This window comes from Chiloscyllium plagiosum, chromosome 30 (genome assembly GCF_004010195.1).
Source record: "Chiloscyllium plagiosum isolate BGI_BamShark_2017 chromosome 30, ASM401019v2, whole genome shotgun sequence".
NCBI classification, from domain to species: Eukaryota; Metazoa; Chordata; class Chondrichthyes; order Orectolobiformes; family Hemiscylliidae; genus Chiloscyllium; species Chiloscyllium plagiosum.
In genome coordinates this window covers 45,755,709-45,776,987 of record NC_057739.1, presented here as the reverse complement: position 1 = coordinate 45,776,987, position 21,279 = coordinate 45,755,709, and the positions used below count along the sequence as shown (strand labels likewise).

The following is a 21,279-nucleotide window of genomic DNA, read 5'->3' as shown; positions in this document are numbered from 1 at the left end:
AGAGATTCGCTGGGGCTGGGCCTGGGCCTGGGGAGTGTCAGGGGTGCGGGGTGGGGGCGGCCCAGCTCCGAGTGAGAGTCAGGCAGCAGCTCCTCACTCTCTGAGCGGCCCTGAACATCAGCGAGTGTCTCCCTCAGCAAACCGGATTGAGCTTGGATTAGGGAGGGAAGGGAGCTGGTGGGTGGGTGGGAGCTGAGAGATCCATCAGTGATTGAGAGGAGGAACAGGCCTGAGCATCTGCTTTCCTGTTTTTAAATGTCTGCGTCTTTACTGGTGAGCAGGGTTATTGTACAGGATGCTGAAGGTGGGACATGAGTGAGTGAGTAATCTGGTCCTGATGGCTCTTGTCTCCTGTCCACATGCTGCTAACTAGATATCCCAAGATTTATGGTGGGGAGAGACTGAGTAGTGGAATTACATTAGGTTGTTCCAGCCAAGAACTAGCACCCAACTGATGAGTGGAATCGTCTCCTCCAAGGTGTAACCACCTAAGAGTGTTTACAAATTTTAGGCGTCACTGAGGAAGCGTGTTGCTCTGACATGATCTGTGTGTTTATTCTGTCGTACTTCACCTGACTTTCAGACTATCGAATGTCCCCAAGCTGCAGTTTTGAGCTGCTTCTACTAATAGTTTGGTGCTATCAATCAGAGTGAGATCCTAGATCAGGGGTTTAGCACTCCACTGTATTCTGAAATGCCCTTTCACAATGGTTTTCACTGTTTCCTGCTCTTTTGCTTTAATCCTGCAGAAATCAGAAAAGATGGAAGAGTCAATGGGTAGGTACCACTCTGGGCTCTGTACACACAGGAATCCCAGTCAAATGCAGGTTCCAATTATACTGAGATGTTATAGGGTAGAATTGTTTAATTCACTGCAAGAGGATGTGGCATTAGACCATAAGATGTAATAGCAGAGGTGTTCATTGCACCCATCTACACCAGAATATTGTGCTAATTGAAAGAACAGCAGTTTGATAAGTTAGTGGTTTGTTGGGTGGGTGTTATGGAAGTCATTGCTCTTTGCCGGCTATCCAAGTTTCTGATACTTGATATGTGGGATAATCTGCTTCCAGCTGGTTGTACATTTTTAACAAGGGTTGTTTGTATAATTCAGCAGGTTAATCTGATCTAAAGGCAGATGCAGTAAGATGAGACGTGTTATAATACCTTAGTCAAAATAAGCCTCCCGCTCTTCCTAACTTTCTCCAATTTTGTGACTTAATGCAGATTAAAGGTGTGGAGTGTTTTAATAAAAGATATTGTGTACACAGGTAATGATGATTTCTGAGCTAGGAGACTTGGGTTAAAGTCCCACCTGCTACAGAAGTGCGCAATAACATCTCTGAGCAGATTGGTTAGAAAATATCTGTTGAGTGTCCAGTATTGCCCTGAATTCCCAGCACAGAAGGAGAATAGTGAGGAAGAGGACCTTGCTGCAGCAGCAAATAGTGGATTGTATATTAACAATACATTTAAGGGGTTGCCTAAGAGGGAAAGGAATCGAAGGATAGAGTGACAGGGTGTGAGGTGGTTTGTGTGGTGCAGAAAGGCCAGCAGAAATGATCTTTTCCTAAATTGTAAATGTTGATCCATTGTTTCAGTTGAATTTTTCTGGGCAATGTTCGAGGATGCAGCTTAATTTGGAGTGTAGAGAGAAATTTCTGTGCCTTCTACCTCACTCCCTAGGTGTAGTGAATTATTCAAGAAGTAGAAACATTAATGCAGAATCCATAATGAGACGGAGGTATTGTGACTCGATCTCAGATGAGTATTGTTCAAACTGAAACTCTATATTCCAGGCCTGGAAGTGAAAGGAGTGGGGGAGACCAATGCAGAAAGGGTCTAACAGTGACCAAGAAACTGTTGTCAATTGTTTGGAAAATTCATCAGGTTCACTGATGTCCTTTAGGGAGAGATCTCTGCCGTCCTTACCTCTTATCAACTACATTTGACACCAGACCCACAGCAGTGTGGTTGACTCTTAATTGCCGTTAGGGATGGACAATAAATGCTGGCCTAGCCAGTGACACCCATGTCCTGTGAATGACTTTTTTAAAAAGTGTAAGTGCTGAAAGTAGATTCCAAGGAGGCAGAAAGGAACATTGCCTGGACTGATGGGTATGTTGAGATGTCTGGTGTGTCACTGTTGCCAGTTCTGAAGTAATCGTTCTCTGTGTGGTTTTGCAGCATGTGCAGTCGCTGGCGTTTGGAACTGTGTAACCATCGATCCCCTCAACATTGCAGCCGGGGTCTGGATGGTGTAAGTAATTGAATAGAAGCTGTCGTGTGATTCTCAAAAACACGTTTTCAAGTTCTCCAGTTTCCAATGTTTGAGTCTGTCAGCTTTCCAATACCAACCTCATTTTAGTTAAAAATAATTTTAGATTAGTCCACTGGCTGAATCAGATTGGCTGCTGAGCATGAATGGAAACTTAAGGGTAATTAATTGAATCCTCTGAATTCCTGAACTTCCTTAAAACTCTCCTCCCCGTCACTGTAATTGTTTTTTCTCACTACAACTATTGGTCCGAGTAGCTTAGTCCACCCACTTTATCAACTGCATCCTGCTCAAGTTCTTTCCACCTCTTCCCACAGTGCCAAGCTTTAATCCTGAGCCACTACGTCCTGACTGAAACTCATTTAAAATAGATCTTTTCTTATCCATCTTTCTAAAGATTTGAAGGATCAATTCGAGCAGCAGTTTGATCTTGTATCCTTTCCCAGAGTTTACCTGGTTTAGTTGTTGAGCAGTGAGGTTAATGCCTGGATAATGCAGCAATGGGACATTATCCTGGACACTGACAGGGACCTTCTCTTTACCCCTCAGTTTCAGTGAATCTGGCAGCTGTTCCAACAAGGATCTGCTGTGAGTGTGACAGAGTGGGAAATTGCACTCAGTGACCTGATTCCCAGCTCAACATCTAGCTGCACCTTCAGCATCATAGAGGCACGGTCATAGAGATATGCAGCACAAAAACAGACCCTTCGGACCAACTCATCCATGCTGACCAGATACCCTAACCTAATCTAGTCCCACTTACCAGTACTTGGTCTGTAACCCTCCAAACCATTCCTGTTCATGTACCCATCTAGATGCCTTTTAAATGCTGCAATTGTACCAGCCCCACCACTTTCTCTGGCAGCTCATTTCATGCATGCACCCTCTGCGTGAAAAAAGTTGCCCATTAGATCCTTTTTCTATTTCTTCCCCCCTCACCCTAAACCTATGCCATCTAGTTCTGGACTCCCCCAGCTTGGGGAAAATACCTTTTCTATTTATTTTAGCCATGCCCCTCATGATTTTATAAACCTCAATTTGGTCACATCTCAGCCTTCGACGCTCAAGGGAAAACAGCCCTAGCCTATTCAGCCTCCCCCTTTAACTGAAATCCTCCAACCCTGGCAACATCCTTGTAAACCTTTTCTGAAATGTTTTACAGCATCCTTCCTTTAGCAGAGAGACCAGAATTGCAGCAAATTCCAAAAGTGGCCTAACCATTGTCATGTTCATGCAAAGTGAATTATTCGAAACCACCTCAATTTTTGGAGCAGTAAATATTTTCTTCCTGACACCTGTACCCACAGTGCAGGCCTTAAGGCCCACCTGGTCTTTGTTGCTGCTTAAACACACGTGAGTTCCAACCCATCCTCCTCCATCTCACCCTGTCAGAATAACCTCTGCCTCTTTCTAATTTTCCTTTAGATGCTTTCTCATCAACTTGTTCAGAGTTGTTTTTACACACCCCTGGGGCAAGTGAGACCTGACAGAGAAAAACACTACCACAAGAGCCCTCTAATTTTGCCTCAGCTTTTAATTCCAGACTTTATTGAATTCAAATTACACCACCAGCTGTTCTGGGATTTGAGTCCGGGTCACCAGGACATTGCCACTTCACTGACACCTCTACTTCTAATTTTCCCTTAAACATCTTTGAGATATTTAATTCCCTGTAGGGTTTGTGTTCTCCCCACTAAGTCTAATATTGAGTTGTGACCTAAAGCAACCTGTTTTGGTGACCAGTTAGTGTGTTCTCCAACCTTTAATCGCTGTTTTTAATTTTCATATGCAGACTGAATGCATTTGTCCTTTTCCTCTGTGAAGCTCCGTTTTGCTGCCAGTTTATTGAGTTTGCGAATGCTGTGTCAGCGAGGGCTGATAAACTCCGATATTGGCAGAAAGCAGTCTTTTACTGCGGGTAAGCATGGAGTCTGTCTGGCACACATTGGTCACAGTGAGTGTTCAGTCCGTGATGTAACAGAACTGTAATGCCCCTGATTTTGGATGGGAGATATGTTGGTTGAGGACAGCAGCAGGTTTAATGCTGCTCCAGTGTTGACTGACCGATAATCACATGCCTCTCAAATAACTTTGTCAATTTGTTGTAACTTTCTTGTGACAGGTGCACATAATATCTGAGATATCTGTTTTCTCCACAGGATGGCAATTCTCCCAATATTCCTGAGATTTTCAATCACTACATTATTTGGGAATGCAATTGCTTTTGCATCAGGTGTACTTTATGGACTCGCATCACTTGGTAAAAAGTAAGTTTTCATGATATGTCAGTAGTGAATGATTTATTATTTGGTGCTTTTAAAGTTGGACAATTTGGCAGTGTTGGTTGTCACAGAATGTGTAATCCTTAACTGGCTGTGATTTACACGTGCTGAAAATCTGCCGAAAAGCCTGAGGGAGGAAGCCTCAGGTCAGGGTTAGGTACTGATAGGGTCATGTGGAAACTGCATGGATTCAGAGTTTAAACAAAAATGCTACCTTGAGTGGGGAGTAGGTAAAGGAGGAGACCAGGAACCCAGAACAAAGGAGATAATTGTATAATTTCCATTTGTTTATACGAGAGACTGCAGTGCCTTCAGTGCCTAGGATTAATTTTTCTGCAGGTTGTTTTTATTCTGTGACTATCCGTCACTCTCAATATTTCTTTGAAGAAATGGTCTTGTCTTCACCTGGGACTGTGCAGCTTTAGATAATTTTTTCAGTTTGTCGTAGTTTGTACAACTCTGTTTAAATCTGTTTGCTGTGATCGGCTTTTAAGGTTGTGGACTGTGGTGGCTCAAGAAAGCAGCTCACCATCACCACCTCGAGCAGTTGACAGGCAATAAACACCACTTAACCCTACCCGGAAATGAATAATAAAAACTCAGTCTGTTTAGCTCAGTTTTACAACTGTCAGTACTCCCTTCATCAAAATGCTGTTTTGCTTTGTTTTACAAGCTTCTGCCTGTGTTTATGTTCTGAGATAGGACAGGATAGAGTTGGTTACAATGCCTTTCGGCTTTAATAACCTGCTTTTCGCTTTGGATGGGCCACCCAGGTATGGTGTCAGAGAGCGACTCATTTTTCTGTACTGTAACATGATAATGCAAATCATTCTTGTTGGTAATTTATTTGGGGCCCTCATTGACTTTCCTCTGGTATAAGTTGTCGATGGAATTTATATTAAACCTTTAAAACTCTCTATTCCCAGCTGGAGGATTGAGTCACAATTCTGCCCACTGCAGTTTAAGGGTATTGGAATTTCAGGATTATGTAACTAGTTCTGGAGATGGAAGGGTTTTTCATTACTGGATGTGCATAAACTGAGGTAGCTGTACATGTCACAGCGAGGATTAAGGGGAGGTTTAACAGACATGTCCAGGATTAATAAGGGCTTTCTGGAGTAAATGAGAAATTGTTTCTGGGCAGAAGGATTGATAACTGGAGGGACACTGATTTATAATAATTGGCTAAAGAACCAGAGGTGATGTGGTTGGGCAGTTTTGAATGTTTTGATGTCGTGATCTGGGATGTGCTATCTGAAAGAATGGTGGACGCAGATTCAGTCAGAACTTTCCAAAGGGAGTTGCAGAATTACTGGAAAAGAGAGGTTTGCAGAGTTGTATGGAAAGAGTAGGGCAGAGTACAGTTAATTGAGTGGCTCTCAAAGAGCTAGCACAGACAAAATGGGCTGAACAGCCTGATTGGTGAAAACAACAAAGATCAAGGAAGGAGTTGCCTCAATAAGTGTCACATTTCTTATACCAATTGAATTAATAAACCATTGAAACTGTGGTCTTTATAAACTATGAGAAGCCAGTTGAGTGCTACATGTATCTCAATCCCTCAGTTTGCATGTTAAGCTGGATTTGGAGTACTTGTTTTGGACATTTGCTAATGCTGCTCCCTCTATTTCCAAAGGGGCGATGCTGTTTCATACGCCAGGCTCCAGGACAGGAGAGCAGCTGACGAAAAACAGTCTGGAATGCTCCAGGGTGAGACAGCAGAACAATAAAAGGGACTGGGATCTGTACAACTGGGTTAGCAAACTGACGAAGCTTTCTCAATGTGGACATCTGTTTAATCTATGCACTGCAAAGAGGGGTGAGCTCCAGACTGGGTTCCCTCTTTGCTCAATATACAGTTGATTGTTCAATTGGACAGCAGCTGCCAACTCTCTTTAAATCTGGTGTTTTTGTACATTTGTCTTAACCAGGGTCTGTTTCTGTGCTGTATATCTCTATGACTCTATGTGTGTTATGTTTGGAGCTCTGATTAATTCCATTACTGACTAAATCGTCCCAATTTGGTGGATTTGTTTTTTAATATTGAGGGCGACAGATGCAATTGGAGCATACATGACTTGAACAGATTCTGGTCACAGTTGCTGGGAGCCTTGCACTGTCTGGAATATATATTATATTACAGCATTGATGGGATTCAGGTCAGAGCTGCCATTGTACTGCTGCTATCTAAAGCACGTTTTTAAATAAGTACTGCTCTTTCCAGCTCTCTTAAATCAGGGATTGAGAAGGCAGTCATCAAAAATTGGTCATTACTCTCTCCCACCCTCCCCGGCCAACTCTTCCACTGGGGCCAGTTGTGCAATATTATCTTGCATGGGGAGGGGTGATGTAGTGGCATTGTCATTGAGCTAGACAACCAGATGCACAGGCTAATGATCTGAATCATGGTTCAAATCCACCACGATAGTTGGGGGGTTTAAATGTGAATGAGTCTGTAATTGTAAGCTAATCTCAGTGACGATGACCATGACACTATCATTGATTGTGTCATAATCGTCTAATGCGTGGTTCATTAGCGTCCCTTCAGGGAAGGAAATCTGCTATCCTCACCTGGTCTGGCCTGCATGGGACTCCAGACTCGCAGCAAGGTGTTAACTCCTGACTTCCTTCTGAAAAGGTCCAGCAAGCCACTCAAATATGAGGCAGTTGGGGAGAAGCAGCAGATGCTGGATTTGCCAGTGATGCCCACATCCTCTGAAAGAGTAAATAAAAAGGTTTTGTTCAGGGACTGCTTTGTTTGTAACCTGTAGCTTCCTCGCTATGAACAGGAGAGGCTGAAGTTGTGTTTTGAGTCTGACTCTAATCTGGAGGGGATTTTAAACATTGGGAGATCAGTGGGAATGATGAAGGAAGAGTTGTGAAATTTTCCTGCAGAGAGTTGCAATCAAGAGTCTGACCCTACCTGCTGAGATAGGGACACCAAATGAATAATTCATCCTTTAACCTGTGCTGGATAATTTGCTCTAGTCCTTCTGAGTATGAGGCCAGCGTCCAGACCACAGAGAGGGTGGGTTTTATTCTGCCTCTTCCTGGATTAATTGTACAACTTGCCGTAGCTGCTCCCAATTCTGAAATTCATTGTGGTACCTGAAATTGTATATCGAAATGTTTTGTTTTTACAAGGTGCTAATGTAGAGAGAGGTGAATCCTTGCTGAATCTAATATGTGATCTGCGGCAGCCTGATGAGACATAATCTGGCTTTTCCAATCAAATACAAGTTTGATCTGTATTGAACTCCCAGAGCAAGTTAGGTATCTCTTCTGTGGGGTGGGCTCACTGACATTTAGAAACTCCAGGAGATTTTCCTGCTGTTGCACCAGTTTGTTAGTTCTTTAAGCAAAGCACCTGGGATTTGTTTCAAAGGCTCTGTCTGCATACAGACTGCTGTCGTTGCACCACGTCCACCACAGGCCCCACAGCTTTGGCATGAACTAACTGAGGATTCCACCAGTTAATATAGATTTGTAATGAGATTTATGAAGTTAGCTTCCAGTCAGGATATGAGCAAGCATCCATATCTGATGTGGTTTGAGCAACATGTGGATTAATTTCCCTGAGAAGCTTGGTGATGGCCATTGGACACACTCGTAGCGAGTAAATGTAAAAGAGTGTACCTTGTGTAATTTGAAATTGAAAATGACTGGGTTCCAAGCAGTGTTCAACAGTTTATGCCTATGCTGTATTGGTACTCTCTAGAAACAGGATGAGTGGGTTAACTTTGTGGGGTGGTGGGGGCGGCAGGGGAGGTGGCGTGGGTTGCAAAATCATAAAGTCTCACGATGCAGGAGTAAGCATGTGGAAGAGGTCTTTTGGCTCAATCAGTGGAAAAAGGTTTTAATATTCAGTAACTGTGCAGACAGCGCATTATTTATGTACAGTATGGACTGAGGCATTCAGCTTCAGTCTGTCCGTATTGCTTCTGTACGTAAGGAAGTGGTTCTAAGATCCAGAATCAATGACCGTAGATTTGGGGGTAGGGAGATTCAAGGGGAAATATTTTCAGTAGAGGTGCCTGTCAGGAACTCACTGCTTCACGGGTAGTGAAGGCAGAAACTCTCCTAACGGTTAATACTGTAAATCACAAACAAAAATAGAAATTGCTTGAAAAACTCAGCAGGTCTGGCAGCATATGTGGAGAGAAATCAGGGTTAACGTTTTAGGTCAAGTGACCCTCCCTCAAAAGGGTTTGATTTACAGTTAAATTTAATTGGAAGTACCCTTGAAGTGCTTTAACCAATTGGGGCAATTCAACCACAACAGAATCAGGCTGGATGGGTACCCTCTGCACAGTTGGCCAGGGAACCACTCAGCCCCCCAACAAAAAAATAGTGCAGTATGCGTGTGATTCATGCTCCCTGTCTCCTGTCACCTCCCTTTTCCTTCACCCCCACCCTCCAGTCTGATGTTGACCGTTTGTAGGTGAGAGTGTGGGCTCTAGCCCCTGGGAGTGAATACCAGAGCTCAGCAGTACTCTGTTTCTGCTGACTTCTCACCTGATTCTCTTAGAGGCACTGGAGTGAGGTAAAATCTGTTATTGGAACAAACTTGTAAACTCTGCCTGTCCTTTTGAAATGTTAATACTTTCTCCTGTCACTCTGTGACCTCAGGATCAAACAAGAGATCCCAATTTTGTAGACTTTGTATTGAAATTTCTTAAGAACTAATATCCTGATGTCCACTTCTGATGCGCAGTGCTGTCCACTTTTTGAAACATTCATACCTTTCCTGTAAAGTGAAGCTCCATATTGTGAATATTTGTTTAACTTGAGCCTTAGGTTTTATATGAACTCCTCATTACCTCTTGAATTTTATATTCTGTTTATTCACTGGCTGCTAGTCTTGTTTGTAGTGCCTCTGAATTTCAGCAAAACTGCGGATACCCCATAGCTGACCCCTCTGGCATGTGTGAATATTGACTGAGGGTAGTTGCAATTGACATTCCTTGGTGTGTGGTTTGTAATGTCCTGCCAATGCTCATGATGAACCTTCTTGTGAGAAGTGGACATTAGACTGAGGGAGTGGGATATTTCTGGTGCTTCCCACTGAGAGGCTGTGCTTTCAGGTATTCAGGACCATATTAGCCAAAAGTGGGGGCTCGAAAGAAACAGGATTGAGTCACATCTTGCTAAGTTATACTAGAACACTGCCTGTCTATTGTACTTCTCGCTTATGAGAAGATCAATCTTTGTGGATGGATTTTGAATTATTGATTATTTATAAAGGTTTAATGTCCTTAGCTAGTTATTGCTATTTAAATTAGACTTGTTATAATTCAGTGTGTACTTTATAAAGATGCTGCAACTTTCCAGCGAGTTTGAGAGTCTCTCATTTCTGAGCTGGAGTTGGGCTTGTATATGAGTGTGAATTGTTTTATTAAATGGGAGTGACAGTTGCAGTGTCTGCCTGTTGTACTGGGGTGTAGTGTTGAGTGTAGGAGTGGTAAGGCTTGTTAAAAATGGCTCTTAGTTAGAATACAGTCCAGAGATATTGGCATCCATGAGACCAGTAGCTAAGTAACTGAAACATCATGCAGTGAAATTCCCCAATGCTACTGTCATTTCCACAGGAATTATGCTGGAAAATCTTGTGAATAAATGGGTTTGTTCCATATCGCTGGGAAAAATGGGAGCAGTTCTGGGATATTTCCCTGTTGTAGTTATACATTGTGGCCGCTATACAATGACTGAGAGGGAGTTGTATGAGAGAGCTTTCAAACTGTCTCTGTGGTGGGGCTGAGCTTGATTTTTGCACTTTATCCTCAATTATTTAAATGTCTGTTTCTGACAAATTTCTGACCATGTACTGTGAAATAAAAAGTTTTACTCTGTGTCTTGTCTTTTTGGAAGTGGGTTTCCTGTTATTGAAACGTAACTGGATACAGCAGAGTTATAGTCACTTAGAGTGGATTTAGTCCTAGTCTGTAACTCCCTCCCAGGTATCTGTTGTTCTATATATAAACCACCCCATAAGCCCTCATTTAGATTCCAGTCTGTAACTCACTCTTGGGTATCTGTTATTCTTTATATAGAACTTATGGTTTCATTCTGGTGAAGAATATTAAATGGACTCTTCATTGAGAACATGGAGTTTTTCTTCAGATATATTTAATTTTGCATCAGTAATTCATACTCCCATATAAACCAGGAATACCTGCAGAAGAGATTCTGTATGTATTTACAAACATAAATGTGTGCAGATTTAAAAGTGCATGTTTAGTTACAGTTAGTAAATACACTTATGAAGGCAACCTTTTAAACTCCCCTATCAAAAGACTCCTATTCATCAGCAGCACCTTCGAGCTGTATATATACTAACTGTGGTTTGACTATACAAAGCCTTTGTCTAACTTCAGTAATTGTCACTGAGGAAAAAGAACTATTCAAACCAACACATCTGTTCCCTCCCGCATGTTTTGGATGTAGTTGTTGGTTGGTTCGCTGAGTTGGTTGATTTTTTTGCAAACATTTAGTCTCCCTTCTGGGTGACATCTTCAGTGTTGTGTAGCCTCTGAAAGAAGTGATTTTGAAATTGTCTCACTGGAGAATATGAACTGTTCTAGAGGCTTTTCTATAATATTACCCATGCTGGGAATGTTTGAAGACAGTGCAGAGAGGCCTTTACTCCAAATCTAACCATTTGCTGTTCCTGTCCGGGGTGTGTTTGATGGGGGCAGTGTAGAGGGAGCTTTAATCTGTATCTAACCCCATGCTGTCCCTGTGTTGGGAGTGTTTGATGGGGACAATGGAGGGACATAGAAATTGTATCTACATTTACCTGTGAGCCATCTGTGTAAATGTTAAATAAAATCATAGTCCAACAGGATTAGTCTATCCTTGTAGCTTCAGTGAACAATGAGGAGGATTAACGGTGGGACTTCAGTTTTTCAAAGTGTTTTTTTCCTTGTCAGTTGTTAACAACAACTCTGGGTGCTCTCGGGTTCTGGAACAAATCTTGAATTTGTTCCAAGGTCCTCTTCCTTGTTTCAGGAATGCAGAAAGCAGTAAATATTATTCCCAGGATGGATACTGCACAGAAGAACAAGAAGGGGACAGCAAGTCCAAAGGTATGCTGGAAAAGAAAAGACAAGGTTTCAAGTTCTGTCTTTGCTCCTGTTGTGATCAGCAGCTTTCGTACAAGCTGTACAATGTTTAACCCTTAAGAGTTTGATAAGCAGGATAAAAGAGTGAACATTAGAAGGAAAAACTTCCACAACTTCATTTACAGAAAAGAGAAGTAACTGCTGGACTGCAGGAAATAGTGCGAAGTGAGTAATGCTGGAGATTAGAGTGATGCTGGAAAAGCACAGCAGGCAGGTAGCGTCAGAGGAGTGGGAAAATAGATGTTTCGGGCAAAAGTCCTTCATCAGAAACCTACCTCCAGAACTCAACCTGAGCTACAAATCTTCTCAACTTGCTAAGACCTATTGGTACAATACGCTAAAACTGGCCCGAAAATGGGAAACGAATGCCAACCGAGTGTGCCACTTGCGAACAGCTGTACTTCCTGCATGAATGCCTAAGGAAGTAGGTGCTGCCTAAGGAAGTAGGTGCTACCTAAATGTCTTCAATATAAACCTCCCCTTAACACCCCACTGGCCATAAAAATAACAAAACAAAATGGCTGCAGAGTGCTTAGAGAAATTATTAATGATGCCCACAAAAGACTCCGTAAATATAATCAGGACATTTTGCACCAAACCTCTTTACTCACTCATGTCACAGACCATGAATGGGCAGATACAGTACAATAAGCCATAGATATGAAAAAACTAGACCTGCAAATAAAACTAGGCAAACTTACACAAAGTAACAGCACTGACAATACAGAAGCATGGATAAAAAACTTATCTGACTGACCGTTAACAGACACTGAAAAAGCCAACTTAGAGCGTTAAGTTACAACGTCCAGGATGAAGACAAGGAAGATTTCTTCACAGCATTAAAAACAACACTGAAAGACAACCAACTTACAGAAGAAACCCAGCAAACTATCAGACAGGTAGTTGCACCATTAAGCAGAAAAAGGAAGGGAGCACACTCAATTGTTATCCTACCTGCAGGTAAAGGATGCTTGACAGTCATTTTAACCCAAAGAGACTACATTGAAAAAGTGAAAGCACTACTTGCAGATACTAATATTTACCAACAAGTGGCGATAGACCTGACCCCACAACTAGAGAACAGAATCACAGCCCTACTCAAAAAACCTTCAGAAATCTGGAGAAATAAATAAGACAGACTTCCAGAAAATGGATCCAACACACCACGCTTCTACGGATTACCCAAACTTCACAAACCAGGAGCCCCCCTCAGACCCATAGTCTCACTACCTGGAACACCTACTTACAGACTGGCCAAGGAGCTACACCAAACACTAAAACACTTAGTCGAAGGCTCACACTACTCCATCCAAGGATTCCTGAAGACCATCAAAGACACTAAGATAGAAGAGGGTGAAATAATGGTCACCTTTGATCTAACAGCCCTGTTCACATCACTTAACATTAACCTGGCCAAGAAAACACTGACTGCACTATTAGAAAACCCAAAGACACAATACCAAACTCCACCAACTTCATCAGCAAGGACAGTATCGCCAGGCTAGTGGACCTATGCCTTACCACCCACCACCTTCAAATACCCATGGGATCTCCGATATCAGGGTTCTTAGCAGAGGCAGTAATGCAGAGACTCGAATAAACAGCTCTGCCAACCATCCAACCCAAACTTTGGGTCTGCTACGTGGATGTCACCTTTGGTGATGATAAACGAAACAAATTAGAGGAAACCTTCAAGACCATCAATAATACCCTTACTGGCATAAAATTCCCTAAAGAGGAGGAAAACAACAACAAACTGCCATTCCTAGGTGTCAAAGTAGAGCAAACAGCCAATGGGGAACTTAAAACCAGCGTCTCCAGGAAATGAACTACAGAAGCAATCACCCCAAAATCATAAATGAAGCTGCATCAGAACGTTATTCCAAAGAGATGGAAATGTGTTGCTGGAAAAGCACAGCAGGTCAGGCAGCATCTAGGGAACAGGAGAATCGACGTTTCGGGCATTAGCCCTTATTCCAAAGAGCCAACACACACTGCAGCACAGAGGAACAGAGCAGAGCAGAAGGAAATCACCTATACCACGTATTCAAAAAGAACGGGTACCCAGTGAACATAGTCCACTGATTTCTCAGCAACAAGCCCAAACAAGCAGATAAAACATGTCCAGAACATCACTTAACATTAACCTGGCCAAGAAAACACTGACTGCAGTATTAGAAAACCCAAAGACACAATACCAAACTCCACCAACTTCATCAGCAAGGACAGTATCGCCAAGCTAGTGGACCTATGCCTTACCACCCACCACCTTCAAATACCCATGGGACCTCCGATATCAGGGTTCTTAGCAGAGGCAGTAATGCAGAGACTCAAATAAATAGCTCTGCCAATCATCCAACCCAAACTTTGGGTCTGCAATGTAGATGTCACCTTTGGTGATGACAAACGAAACAAATTAGAGGAAACCTTCAAGACCATCAATAATACCCTTACTGGCATAAAATTCCCTAAAGAGGAGGAAAACAACAACAAACTGCCATTCCTAGGTGTCATAGAGCAAACAGCCAATGGGGAACTTAAAACCAGCGTCTCCAGGAAATGAACTACAGAAGCAATCACCCCAAAATCATAAATGAAGCTGCATCAGAACGTTATTCCAAAGAGATGGAAATGTGTTGCTGGAAAAGCACAGCAGGTCAGGCAGCATCTAGGGAACAGGAGAATCGACGTTTCGGGCATTAGCCCTTATTCCAAAGAGCCAACACACACTGCAGCACAGAGGAACACAGCAGAGCAGAAGGAAATCACCTATACCACGTATTCAAAAAGAACGGGTACCCAGTGAACATAGTCCACTGATTTCTCAGCAACAAGCCCAAACAAGCAGATAAAACATGTCCAGAAACCCTAGCCACTCAAGGACATCTCGGAAATGACTGCCAGACTACTCAGACCCCTTGGCATCATGCTCGCCCACAAACCCACCAAGACACTAAAATAGCAGCTAATGAACTTGAAAGACCCTATACAGACAACAAGCAAAACTAATGTCATTAACAAAATATCGTGCAAGGACTGTAACAAACACTACATTGGACAAATGGGCAGAAAACTAGCCACCAGGATACATGAACATCAACTAGCCACAAAACAACATGACCCTCTCTCACTAGTATCCTTACGTACAGATATACTTCGACTGGGACAACACATTCCATCCTAGGACAAGCCAAACAGGCACACATGGGAATTCCTAGAAGTATGGTATTCCAAGTGGAACTCTATTAACAAACACATTGACTTGGACCCGATTTACCACCCCTTGAGAAAAAGAACTGGAAATGACATCACCAACCCAAAGAAACCCGAACATGTAAGTTGAAAGCAGGAATCATCAGCAATGCTTCGGCTGGAGGCTCACTGAAGATGTTACCTAGTATGGTGACAAAACATCTGAAAATGAACCTTCCAGCTCAGTGAGCAAATCTACATCCAGATTGAATAGTCTCTTCCATCCCACATCCTACCACATTGGTCGGCTGGATTAGTTGGGACTGTGTTCGCTGGAATTCAAAAGAATGAAGAGGGATCTTCTAGAAACTTATAACATTCTAACAGGATTAGACAGGATAATCATAGGAAGGATGTTCCTGATGACTGGGAAATCTAGAACCAAAAGTCACAGTCTCAAGTATATGGGGTAGGTATTTAGGACTGAGAAGAGGAGAATGTCTTCCCCCAGAGAGTGGGGAGCGATTCTTTGTGATTCTCTACTGCAGAAAGTGGTTAAGGCCAAAACATTGAACATTTTCAGGAGGGAGTTAATTCTCAGGGCTAAAGGATATGTAGAGAAAGTGGGAACAGGGAACTGATCATGTTGAATGGTGGAGTAGATTTGATGGGCTGACTGGCCTGCTTCTAGTTTCTATGAATATCATTTCACAAACAGTCATGTCATCTCCCAGGAGACACATCGAAAATGCAGGTGGAGTAAACCTTTGGCTAATTCTGAGCAAGAAAATAAATCAGGCACTGAGGAAAAGTGTACGCAAAGATACTAAAAAAAACCAACCTTCACTTTTAAGAAGAATTCTGTTAAGATGAAGGCTGTGACCCAACTGACAAACACACACAAGCCTGATGCGAATCCACGGACTTGGAGTGGAAGGATCTCCGACATCATCAGCCAGGTGATTGGTCCCCAGCCCAAGGCATAACCTGTATACACCGGTCAAAAGGGAAAAGTTCAACCACATGGAGGCAATTAACAAACCCAATGCTTAGGCAAAAGGCTCCATACTAAAGATAATAAATCCAAAATTAAAATGCAAGATAAGAGCTCAGATATTGGGGGTGACATATTAACAGATGAAATTGGCTGACGGAGGACTGCACGTTAGTAAGCTGTGGAGGGAAGGGCATGATTGGCAATTAAGTATCCCAGGATATAGATGCTTCAGGCGGGAAAGAGAGGGAGGTAAAAGGGGTGGAGGAGTTGCATAACTGGCCACAGAGGATATCACAGCTGTGCTGAAGGAGGGCCCTACGGAGGACTCCAGCAGTAAATCAAATGGGTAGCGCTCAGAAATAGGAAGAGTGTGGTAACAATGTTAGGGCTGTACTACAGGCCTCCCAACAGCACGTGAGAGATACTGGTCCAAAAAATGTAGGAGCAACAGGGTGGTTGTGATATGACATTTTAATTTTCCCAACATTAACTGGGACTCACTTAGTGTTAGAGGTCTCAATGGTGCAGAATTTGTGAGGAGTATCCGGGAGAGTTTTATGGAGCAGTACGTAAATAGTCCAACTCGGGAAGGGGCCATACTGGGGGACCTGGTGTGGGGAAATGAGCTCAGCCAGGTGGTGGAAGTTTAAGTATGGGATTACTTTGGGAATAGTGATCACAATTCTGTAAGTTTTAGAATACTCGTGGACAAAGATGAGAGCAGTCATAGAATCCCTACAATGTGGAAACAGGCCCTTCAGCCCAACAAGTCCACCTAGACCCACTCTCCTACATCTACCCCTGACGAATCCATCTAACCTACATATCCTTGACCACTATGGGCAATTTAGTGTGACCAATTCACCTAACCTGCTCATCTTCAGACTGCGGGAGGAAACCAGAGCACCTAGAGGAAGCCCAGACACATGGAGAATGTGCAAACTCCACACAGACAGCTGTCTGAGGGTGGAATCGAACCTGGGTTCCTAGTGCTGTGAGGCAGTAGTGCTAACCACTGAGCCACCATGTTGCCTGAAAGGAAGAGTGCGGAAAGTTTCAGAGAACACCTTTGGGACACCCGGACCAACCAACCCAATCACCCCATGGCTCAACACTTCAACTCCCCCTCCCACTCCAACAAGGACATGCAGGTCCTTGGACTCCATCGCCAGACCATAGCAACACGACGGCTGGAGGAAGAGCGCCTCATCTTCCGCCTAGGAACCCTCCAACCACAAGGGATGAACTATCGCATTTCCAATGCCCCTCCCCCAAGTCCCTCCTCCCTACCTTTTATCTTAGCCTGCTTGGCACACTTTCCTCATTCCTGAAGAAGGGCTCATGCCCGAAACGTCGATTCTCCTGCTCCTTGGATGCTACCTGACCTGCTGCGCTTTTCCAGCAACATATTTTCAGCTCTGATCTCCAGCACCTGCAGTCCTCACTTTCTCCTAGAAGGTTAACTATAGCAAAATTCAGCAGGAGCTGGGGAATGTGGATTGGGAGCTGCTGTTTGAAAGTAAATCCACTTTTGACATGTGGGAGGCTTTTAAATGGCAAGATTAGGGATCCATGGATGACAGTGAAATTGTAAGACTAGCTAAGAGGAAAAAGGAAGCATACATTAAGTATAGGCGATTGAAAACAGACAAAGCTTTGGAAGAATATCCAGAAAGTAGGACCAATCTGAAACAAATTACAAGGGCTAAAAGGGGTCATGAAATATCGTTAGCAAATAGGGTTAAGGAAAATCCCAAAGCCTCTTATTTATATATAAGGAGCAAGATTGTAACTAGGGAAAGGGTTGGCCCACTCAAGGACAAAGGAGGAAAGTTATGTGTGGAGTCCAAGAAAATAGGTGAGATTCTTGATGAGTACTTTGCAGTGGTATTCACTGAGGAGAGGGACATGGCGCATGTTGAGGTTAGGGATAGATGTTTGATTATTCTAGATCAAGTTGGCATAAGAAGGGAGTAAGTGTTGGGTATTCTAAAAGGCATTGAGGTGGACAACTCCCCAGGTCCAGATGGGATCTACCCCAGGTTACTGAGGGAAGCAAGAGAGGAAATAGCTGGGGTCTTAACAGATATTTTTCAGTACCCTTCAACATGGGTGAGGTCCCGGAGGACTGGAGAATAGCTAATATTGTCCCCTGTTTATGAAGGGCAGCAAGGATAATCCAGGTAATTATAGACCGGTGAGCCTGATGTCAGTGGGAGGGAAGCTGCTGGAGTAGATTCAGAGGGATAGGATCTATTTACATTTGGAAGAAAATGGGCTTATCAGTGATAGGCAACATGTTCTTGTGCAGGGAAGGTCATGTCTTACCAACTTAATAGACAACGTTGACTGATGAGGGAAGGGCTAAAGAAATCATATACATGGACTTCAGTAAGGCATTTGATAAGGTTTCCCATGGTAGGCTGATGGAGAAGGTGAAGTCACATGGGGTCCAGGGTGTACTAGCTAGATGGACAGTGAACTGGCTGGGCAACAGGAGACAGAGAGTATTAGTGGAAGGGAGTTTCTCAAAATTGATAACTGTGACCAGTGGTGTTCCACAGGGATCAATGTTGGGACCACTGTTGTGTGTGATATACATAAATGATCTGGAAGAAGGTATAGGTGGTCTGATTAGCAAGTTTGCAAATGACACTAAGATTATTGGATTAGCAGATAGTGAAGGGGACTGTCAAATAATACAACAGAATATAGGTAGATTGGAGAGCTGGGCATAAAAATGGCAGATGGAGTTCAATCCAGGCAAATGCAAGGTGATGCACTTTGAAAGATCCCATTCAAGAACGACTATACAGTAAATGGAAACAACCTGGGGAAAATTGATGTACAGAGCGATCTGGGTGTTCAGGTCTATTGTACCCAGAAGGTGGCAACGCAATAGAGTGGTCACAAAGGCATACGGCATGCTTCCCTTCATTGGACAGGGTATTGAATTGGCGGGTCATGTTACAGCTATATAGGACTTTGGTTTGGCCACATACGGTGTATTGTGTACAGTTCTGGTCACCACATAATGAAAATGATGTGGATGCTTTGGACAGGGCATACAGGAGGTTCACCAGGATGTTGCCTGGTATGAAGGACGCTATCTATGAAGAGAGGTTGAGTAGATTAGGATTATTTTCATTAGAAAGATGGAGGTTGAGGGGGAGACATGATTGAGATCTACAAAATCATGAAAGAAATCATGTAGACAGGGTGGATAGCAAGAAGCTTTTTCCCAGAGTGGGGGGGACTCAATTACTAGGGGTCACAAGTTCAAGGTGAGGGGGAGAAGTGCATGGAAAGTTCTTTACTCAGAGAGTGGTGGGTGCCCGGAACCCGTTGCCGGGGAGCTGGTAGAGGTGGACACGATAGCGTCATTTAAGATGTATCTAGACAAATACATGAATAGCAGAGGGATACAGACACTTAGAAAATAGACAACTCGTTTAGGTATAGATTCTGGATCAGCACAGGCCTGGAGGGCCAAAGGGCCTATTCCTGTGTTGTAATTTTCTTTGTTCTAAATAGTTTACTGCAGGGATCAGTGTTGGGGTCCCAACTATTTATTAATAACTTGAATGAATGGCCATTCTACATTTGCTTGTGAAACAAAGCTAAGTAGGAAATTAAATTGTGTAGAGAATGTAAAGAGTCTAAAGGGAAATAAATAGGTTCAGGAATTGGCTGAAAATTTGCAAGATGGAATACAATGTGGAAACATTGGAAGTTGTTCACCTTGGCAGGAAGAATAAATAGAGCAATAGAGGGAGTCTACACAACTCGAAAGAGCAGAGGCACCAGTGTGTCCTGAGGTTTCATTTAAAAAAGCTAGTTACCCATTTGGCTGTTCAGCAAATATTTAGGAAAGCAAATGGAACGTTGATCCTTATTGAGCGAGAAATGGAGTATAAAACAGGGAATCCCTGGGATAACACTGCAGGCCTTGAGGACACTGCACCTGGAATATTCTCACTTAAGTGGTAAGAGTATACTTGCATTGGGTGCAAGTTGAGAAGGTTCCACTCTATCTGTCCCTATCAAACACTCCCAGGACAGGGTCAACACGGAGTTAGATACAGAGTAAAGCTCCCTCTACCGTCCTCCATCAAATACTTACAGTTGAACTTACCAAAAATGAAAACCATGACACTGATGAGGGGAATGATGGTTAACCAGTCTGTTGTTTTGTGTTGAAGTAAATGCTGAGCTGTTAGGTGGGCCGTATTTTCAAAGGAAGTATTGCTGCTGGTATGATTATATTTAAATTCATCTAGTTTGACATAGACTCCAAGACTCAATGTTGAGATGGACATGATGACACCTGGCAGGGGGAGGAGGAGGAGAGAGGTCAGTTTCTTTGGTGGTTTCACTATCAATGATGGGGATGTGGATTGGGCTAGCTATGGGCAGCTTGCTGGCTACATTTCTGGATTAATGTACCAAGGGATATCATCATGGTATCTGATTAACAAACTGAAATCAGGACCCTGATGTGATCAGGTTTTCATAAAACCCACTGGATCCTGTGTATCCTTCAGGAGAGGAAATGGCCTCCATGTGACTCCAGTCCCATTCCAATTACCCCCCGCAGTGACCATTCCATTTGTACCAAAGCCAATGGTTCAGGACAGTTAGCAATTGTCTTTATCAAAAAATGCTCAAACATTGAGAGTTATTTCAAACAATAGAGTCCCAGCATTCACTGATTGTCAGAACAACCTCAGAGTCTTGTGGCTGTGTATTAACCACCTGGTCTTTTCATTAGGAGTTAGGCAGTTTTTGTGACTGATGTGTGCTGCAAATTGTTCAGAATATCAGGACAAACCCTCACCCAGATCTCGGAACAGCAGAATCACAGAGTCGGACCGACAGAGGATGACAGTGCTGTCTCCTGTCTCACTGTCAGACGATTGACAATGAGTCATTGCAGCTGAGCCTTGTCCTGTCTCAGAGTAACATCAGGATAGTGTTCAGGAACAGGAGTCCCAGCTGATTTCCCTTTGGCCTAACTCCAGAGAGGCAAAAAAATAATTTCAGTGCATGCCACCCCTCCCCCAGCAGCACCATGCTGTCCAAGTGGGATCCCTCGTTCCTATTCTCTGCTGGTTGCTGAGTTCCTGATGAACAACAGGCTATTGCATTTTGTTCAGTTGAAGCTCCTGCCTTACTCTACCTGAGACAAAGAGAAGTCTCCGTCTTCCAGCTTTGTCCATCAGCCAGGCAGCTACTGAGACAGAGAGCAATCGAATAACCCCCACAAGGACTGCATCTTGACAGCCTGCCTAATAAAAACAAACCTCCATTAGTACGTGAGGTGAGGGAGCGGGGGAGAGACAGAAGGGGGAGAGAGAAATGTGGGAAGAAGGGGGCAAGGAGATAGAGGGGAGAGAAAAATGGGGAGAG

The 21,279-nt window shown here is 43.3% G+C and overlaps 2 protein-coding genes across 2 annotated transcripts in view; one reads left to right on the top strand and one right to left on the bottom strand.

Annotated features, from left to right (window-relative positions):
- The first annotated feature begins 199 nt into the window (after positions 1-199).
- cacfd1 (calcium channel flower domain containing 1) lies at positions 200-10,411 on the top strand. Its single transcript, XM_043720656.1, has 5 exons — positions 200-777; positions 2,188-2,260; positions 4,071-4,196; positions 4,438-4,545; positions 6,197-10,411. Exons 1-5 carry the CDS (start codon positions 708-710, stop codon positions 6,288-6,290), a joined length of 471 nt encoding a protein of 156 aa, XP_043576591.1. The 5' UTR covers positions 200-707; the 3' UTR covers positions 6,291-10,411.
- Positions 10,412-10,516: 105 nt separating this feature from the next.
- slc2a6 (solute carrier family 2 member 6) overlaps positions 10,517-21,279 on the bottom strand; it is a 23,340-nt gene continuing 12,577 nt past the window's right edge. Inside the window, exons 7-10 of the mRNA XM_043720655.1 lie at positions 21,050-21,158; positions 20,006-20,197; positions 15,715-15,860; positions 10,517-11,650 (exon numbers count right to left, since the gene is read on the bottom strand). Of these exons, the coding sequence (XP_043576590.1) occupies positions 11,486-11,650; positions 15,715-15,860; positions 20,006-20,197; positions 21,050-21,158 (612 nt within the window). The 3' untranslated portion in view covers positions 10,517-11,485. The remainder of the gene's footprint in view (positions 11,651-15,714; positions 15,861-20,005; positions 20,198-21,049; positions 21,159-21,279) is intronic.

Bases quoted from the DNA above. Each gene is read 5' to 3' on its own strand.
- cacfd1 (XM_043720656.1), top strand. From the start codon at position 708: ATGGTTTTCACTGTTTCCTGCTCTTTTGCTTTAATCCTGCAGAAATCA. The intron at 2,261-4,070 runs GTAAGTAATTGA...TTTCATATGCAG, and splicing joins GCAGCCGGGGTCTGGATGGT to ACTGAATGCATTTGTCCTTT. The intron at 4,197-4,437 runs GTAAGCATGGAG...TTTTCTCCACAG, and splicing joins AAAGCAGTCTTTTACTGCGG to GATGGCAATTCTCCCAATAT.